General features: G+C 44.3%; 1 protein-coding gene across 1 annotated transcript in view; it reads left to right on the top strand.

The window, feature by feature from the left end:
• Positions 1-16,243: 16,243 nt before the first annotated feature.
• Positions 16,244-21,678, top strand: part of LOC107120843 (arylsulfatase G-like) — a gene marked incomplete at its 3' end in the record, with an annotated part of 36,217 nt that continues 30,782 nt past the window's right edge. The window contains exon 1 of the mRNA XM_015423613.1: positions 16,244-16,575. Coding sequence (XP_015279099.1) covers positions 16,352-16,575 — 224 coding nt within the window. The remainder of the gene's footprint in view (positions 16,576-21,678) is intronic.

Here is a 21,678-nt window from a genome sequence, read left to right as displayed (position 1 = left end):
TGAAGGGTCCTTCTCCTCTGATGTCTGGAGGACATCTTGGCCCTCCCAGGGTCGTCATTCTTCCATGGTCCACCGACTGCACTCAGCCAAACACAGATCAGAGAGAGTGAGATTGACATGAGTTTGAAGGTGTTATAGAGAGGAACTTTGTTCACCTTACCCTTGTGGTAATATTGTTTCCATGTGCCAAACAGAAGGAGGTTCTTATCTTGCCTTTTTTCCTCTCGTTTTTTCCTTTCCTATTATATCTTGTTGGGGTTGATGTTATACTGTTGTTTTGAGTTCTTCCTGTATTATAGTTCACTACCACACTGCTTTTGGGAGTACCAAAACTGAGCAAAGGGTGACTCCCACCAGAGGAAAAAGGAAGAAGTTGAACTTAGTCCTGCCTCCCTGATGGATGGGAATCACCCACACAAGATGTCCTCCAGACCTCAGAGGAGAAGGATCCTTCACGGTGAGTGTTCAATGGTCGATATGCCCTGATCCAGATGTCTACGGAGGGCGACCAGAGCCATCTCCGTCCCATGACCAGGGCGGAAGCCAGACTGGAAGGAATCAAGGATGGAAGCATCATCCAGGAAAGCCTGGAGTTGTTCGTCCACCATTCTTTCAACCATCTTACCCAGGAATGGTAAGTTCGACACTGGGCGGTAGTTGGTTAGGACCATAGGATCCAATGATGGTTTTTCCAAGAGCGGACGAACTACTGCCTCCTTCAAAGCCTCTGGGAAAGTCCCAGTAGAAAGGGACAAGTTCTGTTTCCATCCTCAAGCCTTTTGACAGGTTTGCAACCTAGGAAGTCATCTGTACAATGATGATCTTGTTCATACACACCCTCACTTATCATACACCTGTAACAATGCTTCCAGAGTGGATCTCACTTTTCGTTAATAAGCAGCCGGACTGTGGCTCAGGAGACCACAGGTGGCATAGATAGTGGTTATCTGTGGCATGTCTAGACAAGGGCCTCTGTGCCACCTGGAGCATAGAGCTTGGTCCACATTCCTGCCTTCTTATGCTGGTTTGTTGTTCCCTGTCTTTGGACAGTAGAGGCAAATTCCACAGGCATGGGGGGGGGGGCTCTGTATGCATACTCTCTAGAGAAGCATTTTCTCAGGCTTTAGACTTGACTTGAGGCCTGTTTGTTAAAAAGGTTGGCTGCCAATGTTTAGGTAAAGGTAAAGGTTCCCTTGCTCGAAAGCCAGTCGAATCCGACTCTAGGGTTGCAGTGCTCATCTCCGTTTGAAAGCCGAAGAGCCAGCACTGTCCGAAGCCGTTTCCATGGTCATGTGGCCGGCATGACTAAACACCAAGGTGCACGGAACGCTGTTACCTTCCCACTGAAGTGGTACCTATTTATCTACTTGCAATTTCTTGCTTTCGAACTGCTAGGTTGGCAGGAGCTGGAACTAGAGACGGGAGCTCACTTCGTCATGCGGCACCCGGGGGTCTCGAACTGCTGAACTACTGACCTTCCACAGCATGCTGTTCAGCGTCTTAACCACTTGAGCCACCACAGCTCCTGCCAATGTTTAAGTCCTTTTAATAGCAACTGGTTCTAGGTGTCATTTTTTAAAACTAAAAGCTGTTTTATGGTTTAGTTAGTTTATTTAAATGGATGACTGATTGTCATAAGCTAGTATTGTATTTAAGGATGAGATGCACCAGGCAAACTATGGCTACTGTCATTTGGGCAATTCCACTCTGGCTCCAAACTTGGCCAACACATTTTATTTGCCTTTACTTATACTTCAGAGCACACAAACTGTGCCACCAAGCCCCATTTCCCACCCATCCCCTTCTGACAGAGACAGTGAAGGTTTTGGTTGACGTTGCTCAGGACCAAGAGTGTTCTTTCCAACCCCACCCTGCTGTACAAGAAATCGTGGGCTTTCGCACGAACGGCCCTACCTGTGTCATTAATTTCTCATATGATTGCTGTGTCAAAGACAGGTTTTCACACACCTGGATGTTTGCAGTGATCATTTTCAAGGTTTCAAATATCTTTGTATAGCTAGCTGTCAGTTTCACACAGGGGTTTTGCGCCCTCCCCAGAAACAGTTCTGCGAAGAAAATAATCTGTACTAGCCAGCAAATCTAATTTTGTCCGCATCCTTTCAAACACACCTGAACTGCCTCCATTAGAACAAGCTAATTGCAGCTTTATTGGAACCCAGCTGTACCCCAGATAACCCATTTTGTACATGTTGGGGTACATTTTACATGCAATAACTGTTAAAACAGTACTAGGGGTATCCTTAAAAATGCTACCAGCTGTCCCAGATGCTTTTTCAGAATTGGATTGAGCTATCACATTTTTAAAAAATAATTTAAAATATTTATAATCTGCCTTTCTGCCTTATAAACAACAACAAAAAATTCAGGACAAAGATCAACAAAGTACAACAGCACAAAAATAGTAAAATGTAATGTACACCAATTCAAGTTTCATGACAGCTCTGAGACACCCTTTGAAATTCCAGTACTGAAATTCATGCCACTGAGTTGTTGGTGCTCCTCTGTTGAGATCCTTGCCACTCAGTGCTAGTGATTAAAGGACTTGTGGTAATCTACTTTATACATGGTAGCTTTGCGCTTCACAATGAAATGTCAAGGAAGCCATGTATTTCCTCTGCAATGACAGAGAACCCTTGAGTTGGAAAGGGCTTTCCTGTGCATTTGCTTCCCTTTACCTAAATGTAGAGCATTGCTTTTGCCTCTGTTGATGTGTGACCTCTGTGTGTTGCTTCAGCCCCATGCATCACCCTGTAGGAAAAATGTAAGACTTCCGTTTTGGGACATGAAACACAGATGCACCAGTCATTCTTCAGTTTGCTACTGCTTTGGATCACGATCAGATGGAGGATAGTTAAAAGTCCTGGACTGCAGATCATGTGACCTCTCAGTGTGAATGTAGCTCTACCACCTGTGTTCTGCAGCCTACCCAGTGCTTGACAACTCCCCTGAGTTTCCAGTCCCAGGGAGGCAAGAGAGCTAGGAGATTTATTATGCCTCTGGTGGGCCACCATAAATAGCTGGGTGGCCTGTTCTTGACTTGTTGACTCACAGCTGGTGCAGCTACAGCCTAGTCTGATCTCTCAACTCCTTTGTAGACCTGGGATATTAGGTTTGAAGGAAACGAGTGTTGTTACTTTGGGGGACACTAGTAAGAGATAACATTGCCCCCACAAAAAAGTTTAAAGCAATTAGGGGCCACTGTTAAGGTGTTAGTATGTGATTAGTTTTTGCAATCGTTTGTTGCTGCTGATTTCAGGCTCCAGCAAACCAGAATACCTCCATCATTCCACCTACGGTTCCCAAGTACTTACTGCAATCTGGCGGGGGAAACATGCTCCCCGGCCGGACCCTTCCTCTCCCTGTAACGTACCATGCCGTCGCCAGGAAGTGATGCTGGGCGATGCTCTGGCAATGGGGCTGAAAACTCGATGGTACCATTGAGTTTCCAGCCCCATTGCTAGAGCGTCACCCGGCGTCACTTCCTGGCGACGGCATGGTGCAGTGTGTCTGTTGTCCCTGTGGGAATGATCCTGCGAAGACGTCTGTGTCCCCTGCCGAATCACAGTAGGTACTTGAGAAGCCTGGTTCCACCTGTTTGAGCTAGTGACACCACTGGAGGCCAATCATTAGTATAATAATTGTATCTGAGTACCTGAGAAGGAATGTGAAACCTACACAAACACACAGCTCCAAATCCAGTAATTAGACCTGTTCCCCAAGGTAAATGTCTAGCATCTGGACCAGTCCTTGATCAACCAGTCACCAGGAACAATTGCCCCTGGCCTTTACCCTTTGGAATAGCACACACACATCCCTGTTCCCAAATTCTTAGCAAATTGGAAAGTCTTACATCACACTGAACTTTGAAAAAGTGTGAGTGAGATAACAGATAATCTGCAGTTCCTCCCCTAAGCTCCAACTGCAAGCTGTCTTGATTGGATTCTAGGCTACTTAGGCAGGTATACAACACAATATTGCCTTAGGTCCAGCACTGGGAAATAATAAAGTGTTAAATTAGGGTTGGCCCTCATTGGCAACATGCTCCAGCTTGCCATTCCTCCTGCGGGCAGACAAAGCAGCCTGACTGTGGGTGGGGTGTAATAGCCCAGTTCCCTGGCCTGTGGCTCCCTCGGTCATCCAGAAAGAAGGCACAAGCCACAAAGCCATAGCTGGAGGAGATGCCATCTGTGCTGTGGCCCATGTGCAACCCATTTCTGATCTCCCACTGGCACTTCAGAACCACCCTTGTGATGTTTCTTTGGGAACCTTGGGGAGCCATGTATCCACTTACAGTTGAGCTCAGTGTAGGAGGGGATAGTTCCTCTGTGCTGGTGACAAGTAGGCCAAAGTTTCTGCCTACTCAAAAGTAGAGTGGGACACGAGACCCTTCCCATGTTTCTCATCCAAGTTTTCAGCATGTGCCAATAATCTCAAGGGAAGGGACAGTACTGACCACAGATTGTGGCTCGAGTCCAAATTTTTGGATACTTACTCTGCATAATGATGTCACACCAGCAATCCACACGTCTGTGAAATATTTTTTTAATCATTCTTAGAAATACCATTCTCACAATATCTAGCATTAGGGGAGTCATGACTCCAGGAGAAGAGCCAATAATATCCTCTATGGCAAAGGTGGTGGATTCTCAATGTGTCTGTTCACAGGAATTGCATGACACTTGTCCACCGGCCATCTGAATTTTGTCGGCTGCATTTTTAGTGATGAAAAAAAATATTCTAGTAATGTCTATTGATAAAGATGGCAGTTTGTGTGTGTGTGTAAAAATACTGTGTTAGATTGCTCCAGCCACCAGTACTGGGGCACGGGAGGCTTGCGCTTACACTCTTTTCTAGACTTTCTGATGTTGCACAAGTAATAACAAGGCATCATTCCCCACAGACATGCTTGTTTTAACTGGCCCCTCTAGCTTCCTTTGAAGGGATGTATGTTCACCATGTATGCCTGACAGGGCTAGTCTCATCTGTCTCACCCTGTTGTGGGACATTAGGGTGAGCAGTAATGTTCCCTCTAAGCTGTGGAGCGTCTGTCTAGCAGGGACATCAGGGTGAGCAGCCAGAAAATCTTCTCGTGATCTAGGCAAGCACCCACTTATCTCAAGCATTAGATATGAATGAAGTTCCTAAATGTGCTCCAAGTTGTTTGCTATTTTTGCAACATCTACTATTGACTGTTGTCTGAAGAGGAAGTAAAATTTTTCTTCCCCTGGTCTGGCTAGGGAGTGTTAAGTATGAGACTCAACACAGCTTAACTCAGTTTAGAGGGAACATTGGTGAGCAGCCAGAAAATTTTCTCATGATCTAGGCAAGCACCCACTTATCTCAAGCATTAGATATGAAAGATGTTCTTAAATGTGCTCCAAGTTGTTTGCTGGTTTTGCAACATCTGCTATTGACTGTTGTCTGAAGAGGAAGTAGAATTTTTCTTCCCCTGGTCTGGATAGGGAGTGTTAAGTACGAGACTCAACACAGCTAGTGAACAGTGTGCAATACATAACAGGGAGTTTGCTGTAATTATTCATAGTCATTGCACAATGCTTGTTTTGAAGAGGGAAAGTTGAAATTTGCACCAATTAGCCACGCCCACAAGTCAGATATTAACCAATCACGATTTACAGATAAGGTCCAATCAGAGGGCTTCCCTCCAGAACATTGCACAGCTCTGATTGGCCTATTTGCAATCCTGGTTCAGACCCAAGCTTAACATAGTTTTTCAATACATAACAGGGAGTTTGCTGTAATTCTTCATAGTCATTGCACCATGCTTGTTTTGTGGAAGAGGGAAAGTTGAAATTTGCACCAATGTACCCAAATTTCAACAATTCCAGTAGAAAGCATGTTGATATCGTCTGCTAATTTCATTGCAGATTAATAGGGTCACTTCAGAATCTTGTCTCAAAGTTCTGGGTATGCCTTTTAGCAAATCAAGATGTGTGTGTTTTGTGCATGTATGCAGGTTTACCACATAGATTTATTTTAGGGGGGAAAGCCCAGAGCTTTGCAGTTTGGTAGTAGGGAACAGGGAAGAGCCACAAGTCGAGGGCATGTAGCTTTCAACAGACAGTCCAGGGCAGCATTATATGTTTAAGTGTTGTGATTCTAAGAACTCATGAATGTGGCAGTTAAACGGCTGGTGTATCAAGGAATCAGATTACTTGGTGACTCAGCACCTGCTAGGCAAGTTAAAATTTGCATTTGTGGCTGGGAACTGGTTTGGAAAAGGGAGCGTCGATCTCCTTCTCACCCTACATTGCCAGTGAGGTCTCCTTGAAAACTAGTTTGTGCAAAGAGAATACAATATCAACCTCTTTCAATACCAGTAAACAAATTACAATAGTTTACTTTTAAACCTTTGTCCTTGGGCAGTTGGTTTACAAATTCCTACTAAAGTATGCACCTGCTAAGAGACATTTTCTAACACATGATGCTGTAGCATGCAAAACTAATATCCCGCACAAAGGTAACACAAATGATTTTCAACAGTGAATTTCTGTGACTTGTGCTAGCTATGCATGTTTATTCTGTGTCTGCTAATCATGACAGTGTTATGCACACGATGATTGTTTTTGGGACTAGCAGCAAGAGGTCAACTACGAGTTCCCTGTGGGAAGCACCACAGGGGACAAGTTCGGATTAGAACTGTGGCTTCAGCCTCCCCCTGTGCCATTTTCACAACCTGGAATGGCTCTTATCCCATACAAGGGTAACACAAATGATTTTCAGCAGTGAATTTCTGTGACTTGTGCGTGTTTATTCTGTGTCTGCTAATCATGACAGTGTTATGCACAAGATGATTGTTTTGGGACTAGCAGCAAGAGGTCAACTGCGAGTTCCCTGTGGGAACTCAATTCTGAAGCACCACAGGGGACAAGTTCGGATTAGAACTGTGGCTTCAGCCTCCCCAGGTGCCATTTTCACAACCTGAAATGGCTCTGGGGGCACTATTTAGTTTGTGCAATTATTCAGTTTGCATGCAGCCATCCAGTGGGGCACATAAAGCCCTAACAAGGAATTTGTTGGGTTGGGAAGATGGTGAGGGTGGGAAGGCTGAAGCCCCTCTTCCATGCTGCATTCCCGGTCAGAACTGGGCCCATGCAGCGCATCAGAATTAAATCCCCTTAGGGAACTTGCTGGTGCCAAATGGCTGCTAGTCTCTGTTGTCATCATTGTTGTTAACACACAATGAATAGTTGTGTATAGGCACCTTGAAGAACATGGAAAGGTGGGGTATAAATGTTTTCATAAATAAATTAAATCATTTGGGCTTGAGGGTCAGGCACACAAACTGTTATTTCAGCCTCAATGCCCGCCCCCTTCAATGCATCTGCAGTTTGTAAATAGCGTACATGAAAGTGCTTTGAACATCCAAAAATAGTATATTAGTGCTAGATATGATAAACATTTGCTCAGTCTAAGACTCAGCATTATCACAACAGCAGCAGATTTTTAGAAAAATTGAAGCATAAATAGGATTACTGACAGAAAATATTTATTTGGCAAATTAAATTGGATTGATTAACAAAAGGCAAATGGGGAGTTGACATGAACTATTTGTAGATTTCAGGTTCCCTATTCCGTGATTCTGGTAATGGTTTTATAACTTTCGATGAAATTTTCTCAAACAAGAAGTCACAATCTCTCTGATCCTTTAATAGATACACAATCTAGATTGATCACAGTGTTGGTTTAAAGAAATACATTTTGTAAACCACAGCCAACCTACTTGTCATCTGCCAGCAAACAGGCTTTTGACAAAAGTTTGGAACAACTCTGGCTTATCACTCATTTGGAGGACAACTTCAGATCGTATAAATCCTTTGCCTTTTATTACAGGTTTCTGTGGAGAGGAACATCTTTGTCATTTGGTATTGAAAAGCTCTTTTGTTTGGTCCTTTTAATGTGGCTGATGATATTTGATTTCAAATAATTCTGGGTTTTGGATGAGCTATCTGGTTTTGCTCCTCGTGAACCGCAGTCATATGTTCCTCAGTTGATTCATTCCCATAGAGTCACCAACCATACACGTCTACTTCTCTTTTTCATCTATCCCAACAGAGCAGAATTCATTGTGAATGAGACAGGGCTGCTGCTGAAAATGGCAAGTGCCTTACCTTCCCGAATATGCTGCTGCCCTCACCCTATTTTGAGATGTCACATTGTGCATTTCCTTATCCATGCTCAACTCATTGGCTGCTACTATCAGAGAATCAGGGAAAACATATAATGTTATTACATTGCAATCTGAAGTCCCGATCCCTACATGGTATGGAGAGGGACAGGGAGAACACAACACAGAGATGCTTTTCAGCAGCAGACCTGCATTTGTAAGCTATATCATGTCTTCAGATGGCTGCACATCTCTCCAGTGTCAGTAACTGAAAATAACATGCTCTCAGTCCAGTTGCACCAAACAGCCACACACTGAACCCTGACCTGGATAGCCCAGGCTAGTCTGATCTTGTCAGGTCTCAGAAGCTAAGCAGGGTTGGCCGTTGGCCCTGGCAAGTATTTGGATGGGAGACCTCCAAGGAACACTGTGACACAGAGGCAGGCAATGGCAAAAACCACCTTAGAATGTATCTTTCCTATGTGGTCGCCGTAAATCAGCTGTGGAGGGGGGGAATACACACACACACGTATACGTATGTCCTTTTAGGTTTTCTGCAGTGTCTCTTCATTATTAATAATGACCAAGGCATTGCAGTTTTTGTAAAAAAAAAATGAACAACCATATCTATGTATTTAGAAAATTTCTATCCAGTCTTCCTTCCTGAATAGGAATCCCAGTGCAGCTCAAAGCAGAGATTAGAAACTAAGCAAAAAGGGAATAAAACCAATAGATAAGAACAACAATACTCAGTGGTGATCTAAGAGCATTTAAAAATCAATTGAGTAATAATAGCCAGCAGCAATGCTCCCTCTAAGCTGTGGAGTCTTGTGAGCAAGAACTCTACTTTGTGAGCCACTGGCATTAAAGTTGTGAGCAAGCATTTTGACTACTGCATACATTAGTTTGCTCTGGAGCCATCCTTCCTGAGCTAAGACAAAAATGTGTGAGCCGGAGGCTAAAAAACTGTGAGCTAGCTCACACTAACTCAGCTTAGAGGGAACACTGGCTAGCAGCCAGCAATAATTGCAGCAGCAACACGTTTAAACCATCAGAAAGCCTGTCAGAATAGTTTTCACCAGCCAAAGAAGCACAGGCAAGAGGGGGCAAAACAGACCTCTGTCAGCAGGACATTTCACAGGTGCCATTACTGAAACTGCCCTCTCTTTTAGCGGTCGTCCACAGGTAAGGGTCTCTCCAAACAACCTCATTGTCTAGATAGGCTTTTATGGGAGAAGGTGTTCCTTGGGATATACTGGTCCAAGACCATTTAAAGCTTGAAGGATTGAACTAACTACTAAGTAGTGATGTTGATGTAGAATTGGTGATACATGATTTTGGCAGATGGAACGTATCAATAATTTGGCAATCCAGTGTTCTGGTCTTGTTGATGTCCTCAGTCACTGCTTCTGAACTGTCATTGCTTCCTTTGTATTTGATGGCAATCAGAGAGAAATATCAAACGTACTCTGGGCCTGGGTTAAAAGTGGCATCCTAAGCAGAGATGGCTTCTAAACCCATTGACTTCGGGAGACTTAGAAGGGTGTAAGGCTCCTTAGGATGGCTCTTCAAGTACACATGCAGCAAGAGCATCACTGCTGCCCATGCAGGCCATGGCACTGCAACTGAACTTCAGTCTCACTTCTCAGAACTTGTGAGATGCTGTCCCGAGCCCATCCCGATTGCGCTTGACTGCAGCCTTACTGTCTCCTAACTCAGTCCTATGAGCTGGTGCCTTACCCCAGCTGTTCATAAGCTCAAACTAAAATATCCCAACACTTAATATGAGAGTGTAGCTGCTGCTGTCCAACTTTGCACCTAGGCTTTCCTCCCAGACGTTTGCCCCCTCCATTTTGCCTGAAGAGTTCCATGCCAGATTACCAGCAGGGCAGGGGTCATCTCCAGAGATATCCTGATGTGCCGCAGTCTGAAGTCAGATTTTTCCTCCTGCACTGGGGGTGATTCATAATGTCCTGAAGTATTGCTGGTGCCTGCTTGGAAGATGTGTGGTACAGCAGAAAGTCCTAAGGCTGGGTGTCTATCAGCCCAAAGGCCAAACTGAGCCAGAAGTTGGAAACCTGTGAATGGATCTTCATGTCTTTAAACTTATTTGAATAGCATTCACAGGTGCTCAAGCATGCGCAGTTCGCCCGGGGGCCGGGATGTGCCGGCGCAAGGACGTGCCGGCCGATCCCACGGCCGGTTTGAGGCGCTCTACTTCAGAAGAACCACCCAGGTAGGTGGTTCTTTTTAGTGCGGGTTTTCGGGCGGGAGGGACGGATCGGGGACAGGCAGGCAACGATTCCCAGATGTTGCCGTGGAATTGCGCCCATTTGCTCCACCCCCGTTCTGTCTCGCTCCCGGACCAAAACCCCTCGTATGAACAGGGCCTTAGAATGTATCTTTCCTACGTGGTCACCGTAAGTCAGCTGTGTGGGGGGGAATACAGACAGACACACACACATATACGTATGTCCTTTTAGGTTTTCTGCAGTATCTCTTCATTATTAATAATGACCAAGGCACTGCAGTTTTTGTAAAAAAAAAGGACAACCATATCTATGTATTTAAAACATTTCTATCCAGTCTTCCTTCCTGAATAGGAATCCCAGTGCAGCTCAAAACAGAGATTAGAAACTAAGCAAAAAGGGAATAAAACCAATAGATAAGAACAACAATACTCAGTGGTGATCTAAGAGCATTTAAAAATCAATTATTATTTTGTAATAATAGCCAGCAGCAATGCTCCCTCTAAGCTGTGGAGAGTTGTGAGCAAAAACTCTACTTTGTGAGCCACTGACATTAAAGTTGTGAGCAAGCATTTTGACTACTGCATACATTAGTTTGCTCTGGAGCCATCCTTCCTGAGCTAAGACAAAAATGTGTGAGCCGGAGGCTAAAAAACTGTGAGCTAGCTCACACTAACTCAGCTTAGAGGGAACACTGGCTAGCAGCCAGCAATAATTGCAGCAGCAACACGTTTAAACCATCAGAAAGCCTGTCAGAATAGTTTTCACCAGCCAAAGAAGCACAGGCAAGAGGGGGCAAAACAGACCTCTGTCAGCAGGACATTTCACAGGTGCCATTACTGAAACTGCCCTCTCTTTTAGCGGTCGTCCACAGGTAAGGGTCTCTCCAAACAACCTCATTGTCTAGATAGGCTTTTATGGGAGAAGGTGTTCCTTGGGATATGCTGGTCCAAGACCATTTAAAGCTTGAAGGATTGAACTAACTGCTAAGTAGTGATGTTGATGTAGAATTGGTGATACATGATTTTGGCAGATGGAACATATCAATAATTTGGCAATCCAGTGTTCTGGTCTTGTTGATGTCCTCAGTCACTGCTTCTGAACTTTCATTGCTTCCTTTGTATTTGATGGCACTCAGAGAGAAATATCAAACACACTCTGGGCCTGGGTTAAAAGTGGCATCCTAAGCAGAGATGGCTTCTAAACCCATTGACTTCGGGAGACTTAGAAGGGTGTAAGGCTGCTTAGGATGGCTCTTCAAGTGCACATGCAGCAAGAGCATCACTGCTGCCCATGCAGGCCATGGCATCGCAACTGAACTTCGGTCTCACTTCTCAGAACTTGTGAGATGCTGTCCCGAGCCCATCCTGATTGCGCTTGACTGCAGCCTTACTGTCTCCTAACTCAATCCTATGAGCTGGTGCCTTAGCCCAACAGTTCATAAACTCAGACTAAAATATCCCAACACTTAATATGAGAGTGTAGCTGCTGCTGTCCAACTTTGCACCTAGGCTTTCCTCCCAAACGTTTGCCCCCTCCATTTTGCCTGAAGAGTTCCATGCCAGATTACCAGCAGGGCAGGGGTCATCTCCAGAGATATCCTGATGTGCCTCAGTCTGAAGTCAGATTTTTCCTCCTGCACTGGGGGTGATTCATAATGTCCTGAAGTATTGCTGGTGCCTGCTTGGAAGATGTGTGGTACAGCAGAAAGTCCTAAGGCTGGGTGTCTATCAGCCCAAAGGCCAAACTGAGCCAGAAGTTGGAAACCTGTGAATGGATCTTCATGTCTTTAAACTTATTTGAATAGCATTCACAGGGCCAGGGAGGGTACTTTTAGATAAGGCCCAAGATGTCAGACGGAGGGGGGATAACTGCCCCTGGATCCCTTTCCTGGTGAGAATGTGCCCTTGGAGGTGTTCTGTGCCCTGGGAGGATAAACACTGGGGAAGAAGACCCTGTTTGGCAACTGACTTTGCAGGGAAACCTTTCTGTGGAGGGACTGGGGGAGCCCACAGTCAAAGTGGTACACCAGAAATCCACTACCACAGCAGCTTTCACTGCTGTTTCTCCTGTCTTCTCCTGGAATAGTGAGGGTGGGTCATAAGGTAAAGGTTTCCCTTGCTCGAAAGCCAGTCGAATCCGACTCTAGGGTTGCAGTGCTCATCTCCGTTTCCAAGCCGAAGAGCCAGCGTTGCCCAAAGACGCTTCCGTGGTCATGTGGCCAGCATGACTAGACGCCGAGGTGCACGGAATGCTGTTACCTTCCCACCAAAGCAGTACCTATTTATCTACTTGCAGTTTCTTGCTTTCGAACTACTAGGTTGACAGGAGCTGGGACCAGAGACGGGAGCTCACTCCGTCATGCGGCACTCAGGTCTCGAACTGCTGAACTACCAACCTTCCAGCCTGCAGTTCAGCATCTTAACCACTGAGCCACCGCAGCTCCTGAGGGTGGATCATACAGACTAGCAAAAGCTCTGGGTTCTATACATTTTCCCAATGGACTTCTGTTTTATTTTCCTGCGACAGACTCACACAGCTACTTTCCCTTGGCAATGCATATTCCCCACCTGCTAGCCAGCAAATATTCAAGCAGCAGAACGGAAGGTGCTTGCAAGGCCCCTTCACATCTTGTTTTCCTCTCTCTGCTCCTGCCTCCTTTTCTCACTGCATTTTCTGGCAAGGAAAGTAAGAAAGGAGTAAATTGGGCAGATAGCTGGGAAAGAAGGGAGGCTGATGGCTCTGCTCCTTGCATTGTATGAGCTGTCTTTGCTTTTCCACTTTCATTGTGTTAATAAAACATAAAACCAGAAGGAAATTCCAATGTGGAGACGCCCTCAGGTTCCTTTAATTAGTTAATTGCAGACATGTCTAAAAAAAGTACATATACCTATTTGTTCAGAGTAAACTTAATTTGAGAACAGGATGATTCTTGGCTTGCAGAGGGTGTTCCTTGGATTCTCTCTCTGCTATCTCCGAGCTCTGATTGGTTTTGTTTATCCAAGTATTTACTCATGCCCCTCACTTATCTAGGTCACTCCCCTCCCCCTTTGTAGTGTTGACTGACCCACCAAATTTGTATCTTCAGCTGCACATTCTTTCCCGAAGGTCATTGATACACAACTGGAAACATCTGTCATAATACTGGTCTTAGCTGGACTCAGCCTGCCAGTTCCATCTACCTCCAACTGCTTATTTTTGGGTCTTTGATATTCAAGCTGGTTCTTTCTTCTTTCAAGTGTCACCCTCTGATAGTATTCTTATTGTCCTTGCAGATTAGGCTAGTGCTGACGGTTGTGAATAAATAGCCTCCAGCCCTGGAAGTTGTCAGTTCTGTCCAGTTCTCAGCAGATCAAATTGTTAAACACTTTGCAAAAATGCAGCATGTGAAGGCACTGCCTGAGTGATGTATTTGTGTGTGTAGGTTATAAAAGTGATTGTTCCATTAGTCTCAAAATAAAATCCCATATGGCCTAAGGAATGCTATTGCCAGGCATAAAGTAGGTGGCATAACAAAGTGGGTGGCAGTTTAAAGACTAGCCAAATATATTCTAGTATAAGTTTTTACAAGTCAGAGGAGTGTGAATCCATCAGGCCAATTTATATACGCAACAGAAGGGGGGGGGGAATATAACAAAGAGAGGCTGATTCCAAACAAGATCCAGTTGAAAGACTAATCAGTTCACTCTTGTTAGATAGGCAAAACTTAGTGCAGGATGACATGAGATAAGCAGACACAATAGGAAGTTATGGCAGTTATAGCAGAGGTAATTGACATTAGTAAGGGGTGGAGTTTGCAAGATATTAGCACATGAAGTGAGTTAGGAATCCCAGGTCCCTATTAAGCCCTGGAGAGGTACATTGTTTTGAATTTGTTTTGTGTTGCATCCTCTCTTTGAAGTTTGGCTGCTACAGCCGGCCACAGCTACCCATCTGGCATTAACATTGGCTGGTGTAACTGTGGTGGAGTACTAAGCTTTGGAGCTGTACAGAAGTTTTCTGTGTCAAAAGCTGAACTGGGTATTTCTGCCTGGGGGAAGGGTGGGTTGGAAGTACAGTTTCAGACCTGCAAGATGGTCTTGGCCCATACTGGTTCCTGTTGGTCCATATAGCTGTCAGAGACTGATGAAAGATGCACAACCTGGTGCAAACACAAGGTTTTGGGGAAGGGAGGCATTCCTTGTGTCACCCACTGCCTGACACTGTTCACAAAATACCTATTACTTCACTAAAGCTGCATTCAAACATCCTAGCTTGTGTGTAAGCCCCACCCCCCGGGTGTATGCTTCTTTCCTCCTCTCTGCTTCCCTCCAGGGAGGACATATTTTCTATAATGCTGTCTCTGTATATAGGCAGGTCACTGTTGTTCAATCAATGTAGGTTGGTAAATTCAGACATCAGAACAGAGATGATGAGTACAAACTGTGGATAACAATACAGCTGCAAACCGTAATTTGAAATCATGCTTTCTGCCAACCCCAAAGTTCTCTTGGGGTAGCTGCATCCAGATGTCACAGCTAACTGAACATTGAACAAACCATGGCCTGTAAATGACAATGTATTGTCGTATCTGAATGTGGCCTAAGTAGACTTGGGTCCATTATTTGACAGTCACTTCTCCAAGTAGCCATTTAGCACAGTTACAGAATTTTCCTACCTATCTGTCTGTCAGTTTGCTTGGGGCTGTTACCTGAGTATCAAAAACGTTAGATTAAGTTGAGTACATGAAACTACATCAGACCCTTGGTCCATCAAAGTCAGTATTGTCTACTCACACTGGTAGCAGCTCCCCAAGGTCTCGGGCAGAGGTCTTTCACATCACAGACTATCAGATCTTTCAACTGGAGATACCAGGGACTGAACCTGGGACCTTCTGCATGCCAAGCAGATGCTCTACCACTGAGGTAGAGCACAGTGCAAGTTCAGCTTGGTTCCTAGTGAATGATGTTGTCTGTTCAGTATGAATACTTAATACACGTGTATCTAAACTGAAATTGCTATTGTGTAGTAGCCTTTGTAAATTCTTGAAAATAGTTTTAAATCTTTATGTTTACTGAGTTTGCTTGCCCATAGGCGAAATGCACAGTGACTAAAGACTCCTGTCTGACCTATTCTATTCATGTCCTGTTTTCAGTCATGCTGCATGTATAATCACCATCAGCTCTGAAGAGTATAGAGGAGAGGTCAAGTATGACTTTTATCAGTTACAGAAGTTAGATCTTCTGTAACTCATATGAGGTGATATTAGGAATAGCAGGTGCTGTTCTTGATTTTTTGTTGTTTTTCTACTCTTGTGTTCACCTTGGGTTAAATTTTATCATGAAAGTGCATATGAAAGACATTCATGAGTGTATTTGAAAATTTTCCATTCCAATGTCTGTTGAAACAACCTCCCTAACCCGAATTCTGGTCTCTTGTTGTTTTCTGAATCATAAAGGTGAAAAGATGACCTCAAGAATATCAGACATTGTTGTCATAGTTTTGAGGAACAGCATTAATAGACAAGGTGCAGCAAAACTTGGGAGGGGGGAGAAGCACATAATTCTTATTATCGCAATTTAATTTTATATTTGGGACAAACACCTGCAAAATGCAATGGAATTGGCATTCCAGAATAAACTTTTGTGGACTAGAGTCCAGTTCTTCAGATGCAAAGAAGATTGCATCTGAAGATGTGAGCTTTAGATGGAATAAAAAGGTGCCAGAAGACTCCAGTCTCCAAGGTGCTGTGTCAGAAAACCCCACAATACACCCTACCTAGATGACACTGTCATGTTGCTACCATCTCTGGGTTTTCCTCATATCTGTTTCTGATTTCCTTTTCTGCAGAAATGTGGAGACACTCCAAGAGATATGAAGTTGTATGCTGCTTATGAAGAAGCCAAGACCATGGGAGTTTGATCATGATTATGAGGATATTTTGGAGCTAACCTTCTAGAAGAGCATTCTTGATGCCATGGGGATTCTCTTCATTAAAACATTGGTGTTGGTCACCTGCTTTGTTGAACTCTTCTCCTGTCACCATCCAGGCATCTCTTTGGGTGGGAAAGAACCCCGTTCCCAAAAAACAAATTTCATAATAATTTTAGCAGATGATATCGGATGGGGAGACCTTGGCAGCAACTGGGGCAAACGAAAAGACACTCCTAACTTGGATAAGATGGCAATGGAAGGAATGAGGTAAGCTGCCTTCAACCTGGCACCTAGTATCTATTTTCCCAATTCCCATTGATTTGGAAAGTAGAATTGTGAAGGGGCATAAATAACATCTACCCTCACTAGTTCTCTACCACTCCTATTTTATCCTCACAACACCCAAGTAATGTAGTTTCGGGTGAGAGTGAGAGTGACTTGACCAAGATCCAGTGAGCATCATGGTTGAATGGGAATTTGAACTCACATTTCCCGGGTCCTAGTCTGAAATACTAACCTAGGTTGGTGGTCACACGCGTGAGATAACGTGGGGGGGGAGGCTATTTCCTCTGGAGGAATTTGACCTGCAGTTGCGTGATCACACAGTCCTTTGAAGCTGCGGGGGCAGCCCGCCACTGCGTGATCAGACGCAACCGCGGGTGAGTTGTGTGTGGGGTTTTGCCATTTGTTCCTGATGCGCTTAAATGGGGAATCAATGAAGCGCATGTCTGCACTGAGGGCTCCCTATGGAGTGTGTGATGATGCGCATACTGAGAAGGGGAAAAAAAAACAACGGCACGGAGTCGGGATGACCTAAATTAGACCATCCTGATGCCATGAGAGCATGCTTGAGCGATCAGACAGGGGAAAGTCCAACTGTGGCCCCTAGCAACCATTTTGCTACTGGACTTTCCCTGGTGTCTTTTTACTCCGCTTCTGTGGCAGCGCAAAACGGGTTGCCGACAGGTGCGGGGCGCTTCCCAGATGTTCATGTCTGATCGCGCCCTTTAAATCCACCCGGCATTCACGCCTATGGCGCGGCTAATTGTGCATGTGATCACGCTCTAAGTTTAGTTGTTTATTTCAATACATGATCAGGTAAAAAAACCCCCTAACTGCTACACCACACTGCCTATATGATACCGGTCTATTAATGGATGCTCATGTCGATGGCATTGTTATGCTCTTCTAATCTGATTGTGTACTTGCCATCAGTGCAGTGATATGCAAGTGTATATGAGCACACATACAAGGGTCAAAACTTTCTGAGAGCACTTGAACTGTATTATTGCCATCTTGTGTTTTATGTATGGATTTGAATTTTAATTTTTTTAAATATATAATGTTTTAATCTGTTAAACTGTTATATTTATGTGTTGTGAGCCGCCCAGAGCCCGCTTGTGGGATAGGGTGGATACAAAATAAATTAATTTAATAAATAAATGTGCGCTGCCATGAGCTCCTTGGAGGAGTGGTAGGATAAAAATGTGTGGATAGATTTTTCTTTATGGCTCTTCTAAGAATCTTGAGAGTGCCATTTTTCCTTTGCTTAAAATAGAACAAACTTTTGTGACTGGCTCCAGAAAAATGCTTTGTAAAACACAAGAATCTCTTCTTAAAGCTCAAGTGAAGCAATCAACAAAAACACTCTTTTATTTTCTGTGGTTACATTTTCATCAATTTCTATGAAGTTAGCCAGTTTATCCTGTATATAATTGTTCAGTCCTCTTCTGTATTGATGATTATTTCCGAAGTTATATTATCAGCATTTTTTCCAAAGTAGCAGTGATCTAAGCTATTTAATAAAATGCATTTTACCTATTTATTAAGTCATGGGGTTTTTACTCATCACAGATGGCATTTTGTTTGTTGTTTAAAATCTGAGAGGCCTCCTTTCTGTGTTTCCTAATCACATATTGAAGCTTTCCCCTATAACTGCAAGAACTAAAAAAAGGTTTTGTTAAAAATATAGAAATCTTCCCTGTTATTTAGTGGTTGTGTTTTGAGGATGGTGAAAGCCTGTAATATCTTGAAGAGTTTATAGCTCCTCAAAGACGTCAGTACTGGCTTGTAAAACCTGCTCAGACAGGAGCTGAGATAGTAGCAGTGATGGGGAATTTCGTTACTTACTGTGCGCATTTTTATCGTGTGTCATTCACCATGAATGCAGTATCTTCATCCCATAGTGGCACATACACAAACAGTAGATAGAAAGTATTTTGGCTAACCAGTAATCTCTCAGCTACAATAAGCACCCATGAATGATGTTTTGGCCAGGTGTATAAAGCTCCTAGTTAAACAGCACAATAGAATTAGAAAGGTTTTATTCAGATCATTTATTTATTTATTATTAAACTTATGAATCACCCAGTCTTTGCTATTGCAGGGCTCTGAGCGATATGCAACATATAATAAAAACATTAAAACTATAAAATAGATACATAAATTATACTAATACAGTCATCCAGAAAGATCATGAAGCTGTGTTGCTTGCATGCACTATAGTTTGCATACATGGCCTCAGTCATCCTTACAATAACTTTGTAATGGTAGATCGTTATTACTTTCCCCATAGTTTATGTAGGATGCAGAGGCAAGGAGCAGCCTGCCCGAGGTCACATGGTGAGTTTGTGGCCAAGGTAGAATTTGAATCGGGGGGTTCCATGCTCTTAGTTCTAGCAATGACACTGCATCAGCTCTAGTTGGATAAGCAAGATCCAGAGAAGGGCAGCCATGTTACTCTGTTGCTCCTTCAAGACATAAAATTGGCTTAAGAAGAAGAATTGGATTTATACCCCGCCCTTCACTCAGAGTCTCAGAGCGGCTTACAATCTCCTTTCCCTTCTCCTCCCCACAACAGACACCCTGTGGGGTAGGTGGGGCTGAGTGAGAGAACTGTGACTGACCCAAGGTCACCTAGTTCTCCAGATTAGAGTCTGCCACTCTTAACCCAGGCTTATCAAGTGGCGGCGGGGGATCCGCATGTCTTTACAGGATCCCTGCTGCGGGGACGGCGATACGCGTTGCACCCGCCGTCGCCAGGATGTGATGCTACACGTCGCTCTGGCAACGGGACTCCAAACAGCCCCGTTGCCAGAGCGACGCGTAGCGTCACATCCTGGCGACGGTGGGTGCAATGCGTATCGCCATCCCCGCGGCAGGGATCCTGTAAAGACATGTGGACCCCCCGCCGCCACTTGGTAAGCCTATCTTAACCACTACACCAAACTGGCCAAGCCTACTTCCCCAAGCTGTGTGACTTGTTGCACTGATTTGGCAGAGATACACAATACATTTAAGAAGCCAGATGTGTCTAGTGCATATCTGCTTATCAGTGAGGCCAGTGTGAAGCAATGATCTACACAAGAGTAGCCTTTTCTAAAGCCTGCTTTTGTTACCTATTATCTTCACTTCGTCCATCCAACACTGCAGCTTTTTCTGTAGGTAAGATGCGTAGATCTTGCCAATCTACAAGGCTAATCGATCAGTAATTATTTGGGTCAGTTTCGTCTCCTTTTTTGTAAATAGGAGCGACCAGCGATGTTTTCCATTAAGCTGGAATGATTCCATCCTTATTTATCATTGTGAATATGGGTGCAAGCAAACGTCAAAATGGAAACCTGTCACTAGTCATGAGATAATTAAATTGATTAAAAATTTTAAAATGAGAAAATCTCCTGGTCTTGATGCATTTCCTGCAGAACTACTAAAGATAGCTCTTGACTGGTGGGCAATGATACTATATAGTGTGCAAGCACATCTTACTTTCTGTTGAGCCCAAGTCTGATAGAGGCAAATATGCATATGAATCAGCAGCTTCCTGTTGGCAGCTCTCTTTGGATTTTTTTTTGGAGGCTAAGTAGGGAAATTTCAAAGGAAAATTTAAATTTAAAGGGAAATTTAAATCATGGTTAGGCTAGGCATACTAAAAGATCAACACTGAAATACATTAACTGAACAGGACAAAATAAGGAAAAGATGGGAACAATAGAAGAAGAAGAGGAGGAGGAGGAGGAGATTGGATTTATACCCCGCCCTTCACTTCCCAAAGGAGTCTCAGAGCAGCTTAAAATCTCCTTCCCCTTCCCCTCCCCACAACAGACACCCTGTGAGGTAGGTGGGGCTGAGAGAGCTCTTTTGAGAACTGCTCTTTCAAGAACAGCTGTGCCAGAACTATGGCTTACCCAAGGTCATCCAGCAGCTGCAAGTGGAGGAGTGGGGAATCAAACCTGGTTCTCCCAGATTAGAGTTCATGCATTTAACCACTACCCCGAAGAACTATACAAAAGAGACAAAAAATCCTTCCAAGAAGTCTCTTTTGAAGAAGTTCCTACAGTTTGTCTTCGTGGCTTCTGTTCCACATAGGACTGTGCAGGCAAACTGCGGAGAGGGATTCTACAGATTTCTAGAGCTTTCTAAGCATGGGGAGTGCTCCCCCCCCCCCAGAGCTGGCATTTCACACCCGAACTGCCACAAGTCAGGGAGAAGGGGAGCAGTTTTCCATCAGTCTTCTCTTCACTGCTGTGAGAAGATCATTGATCTAGAGCTGTTCATCTCTGAGTTTTCCTATGTTTTGGTGGTCCTTCTCCTGAGGCTTTGAGGAGAATGGCCCTATTAAAAAATGTGTAACTGCGGAGAGGGATTCTACAGATTTCTAGAGCTTTCTAAGCATGGGGAGTGCTCCCCCCCCCCCAGAGCTGGCATTTCACACCCGAACTGCCCCAAGTCAGGGAGAAGGGGAGCAGTTTTCCATCAGTCTTCTCTTCACTGCTGTGAGAAGATCATTGATCTAGAGCTGTTCATCTCTGAGTTTTCCTATGTTTTGGTGGTCCTTCTCCTGAGGCTTTGAGGAGAATGGCCCTATTAAAAAAATATGTAGACTGCAGCATCAAAATGGTCTATATTGTTTCTTTTAATACCAGAGGAGAAACTTCTCACTGTTATTGTCCAAGACTAGCTGATAACTTCTTTCTTTGATACTGAATCTGACTGCATTCAGTAACTTAAACGGTTACAAAGCCTAACTTAGGCGTAATCTTTGTGGGGGCAGCGGGGCGTCAGCCCCCGCCGAAATTTTCAGGAAGGTGCTCAGCCTCCCCCGGGAGCCACCCTTGCTCCTAGCAAAGCAATGCCTCTGGCCCAGCCCCAGCCCCCCCCCCCGGGAAATTGGAAAGTCTACACCCTTATGTCCCAGGCATCCCCAGTTACATCCCAGGAATATTCTGGGAACTCTGTGCTTCTCAGACTCATGGAGGCCTGATTCGGATGGGGCCTCATTGCATGGAAAAGAAGGGCTTAGATCCTGCCCCAACATTTTCCCAGCCTGAAACAGCTCTCTGTATGCATATGAAGAATCAGCAGCTTCCTGCT

This window comes from Gekko japonicus, unplaced genomic scaffold (genome assembly GCF_001447785.1).
Source record: "Gekko japonicus isolate JY-2015 unplaced genomic scaffold, Gekko_japonicus_V1.1 scaffold5256, whole genome shotgun sequence".
Classification (NCBI taxonomy): domain Eukaryota; kingdom Metazoa; phylum Chordata; class Lepidosauria; order Squamata; family Gekkonidae; genus Gekko; species Gekko japonicus.
This window is presented reverse-complemented; position numbering and strand designations above follow the sequence as displayed.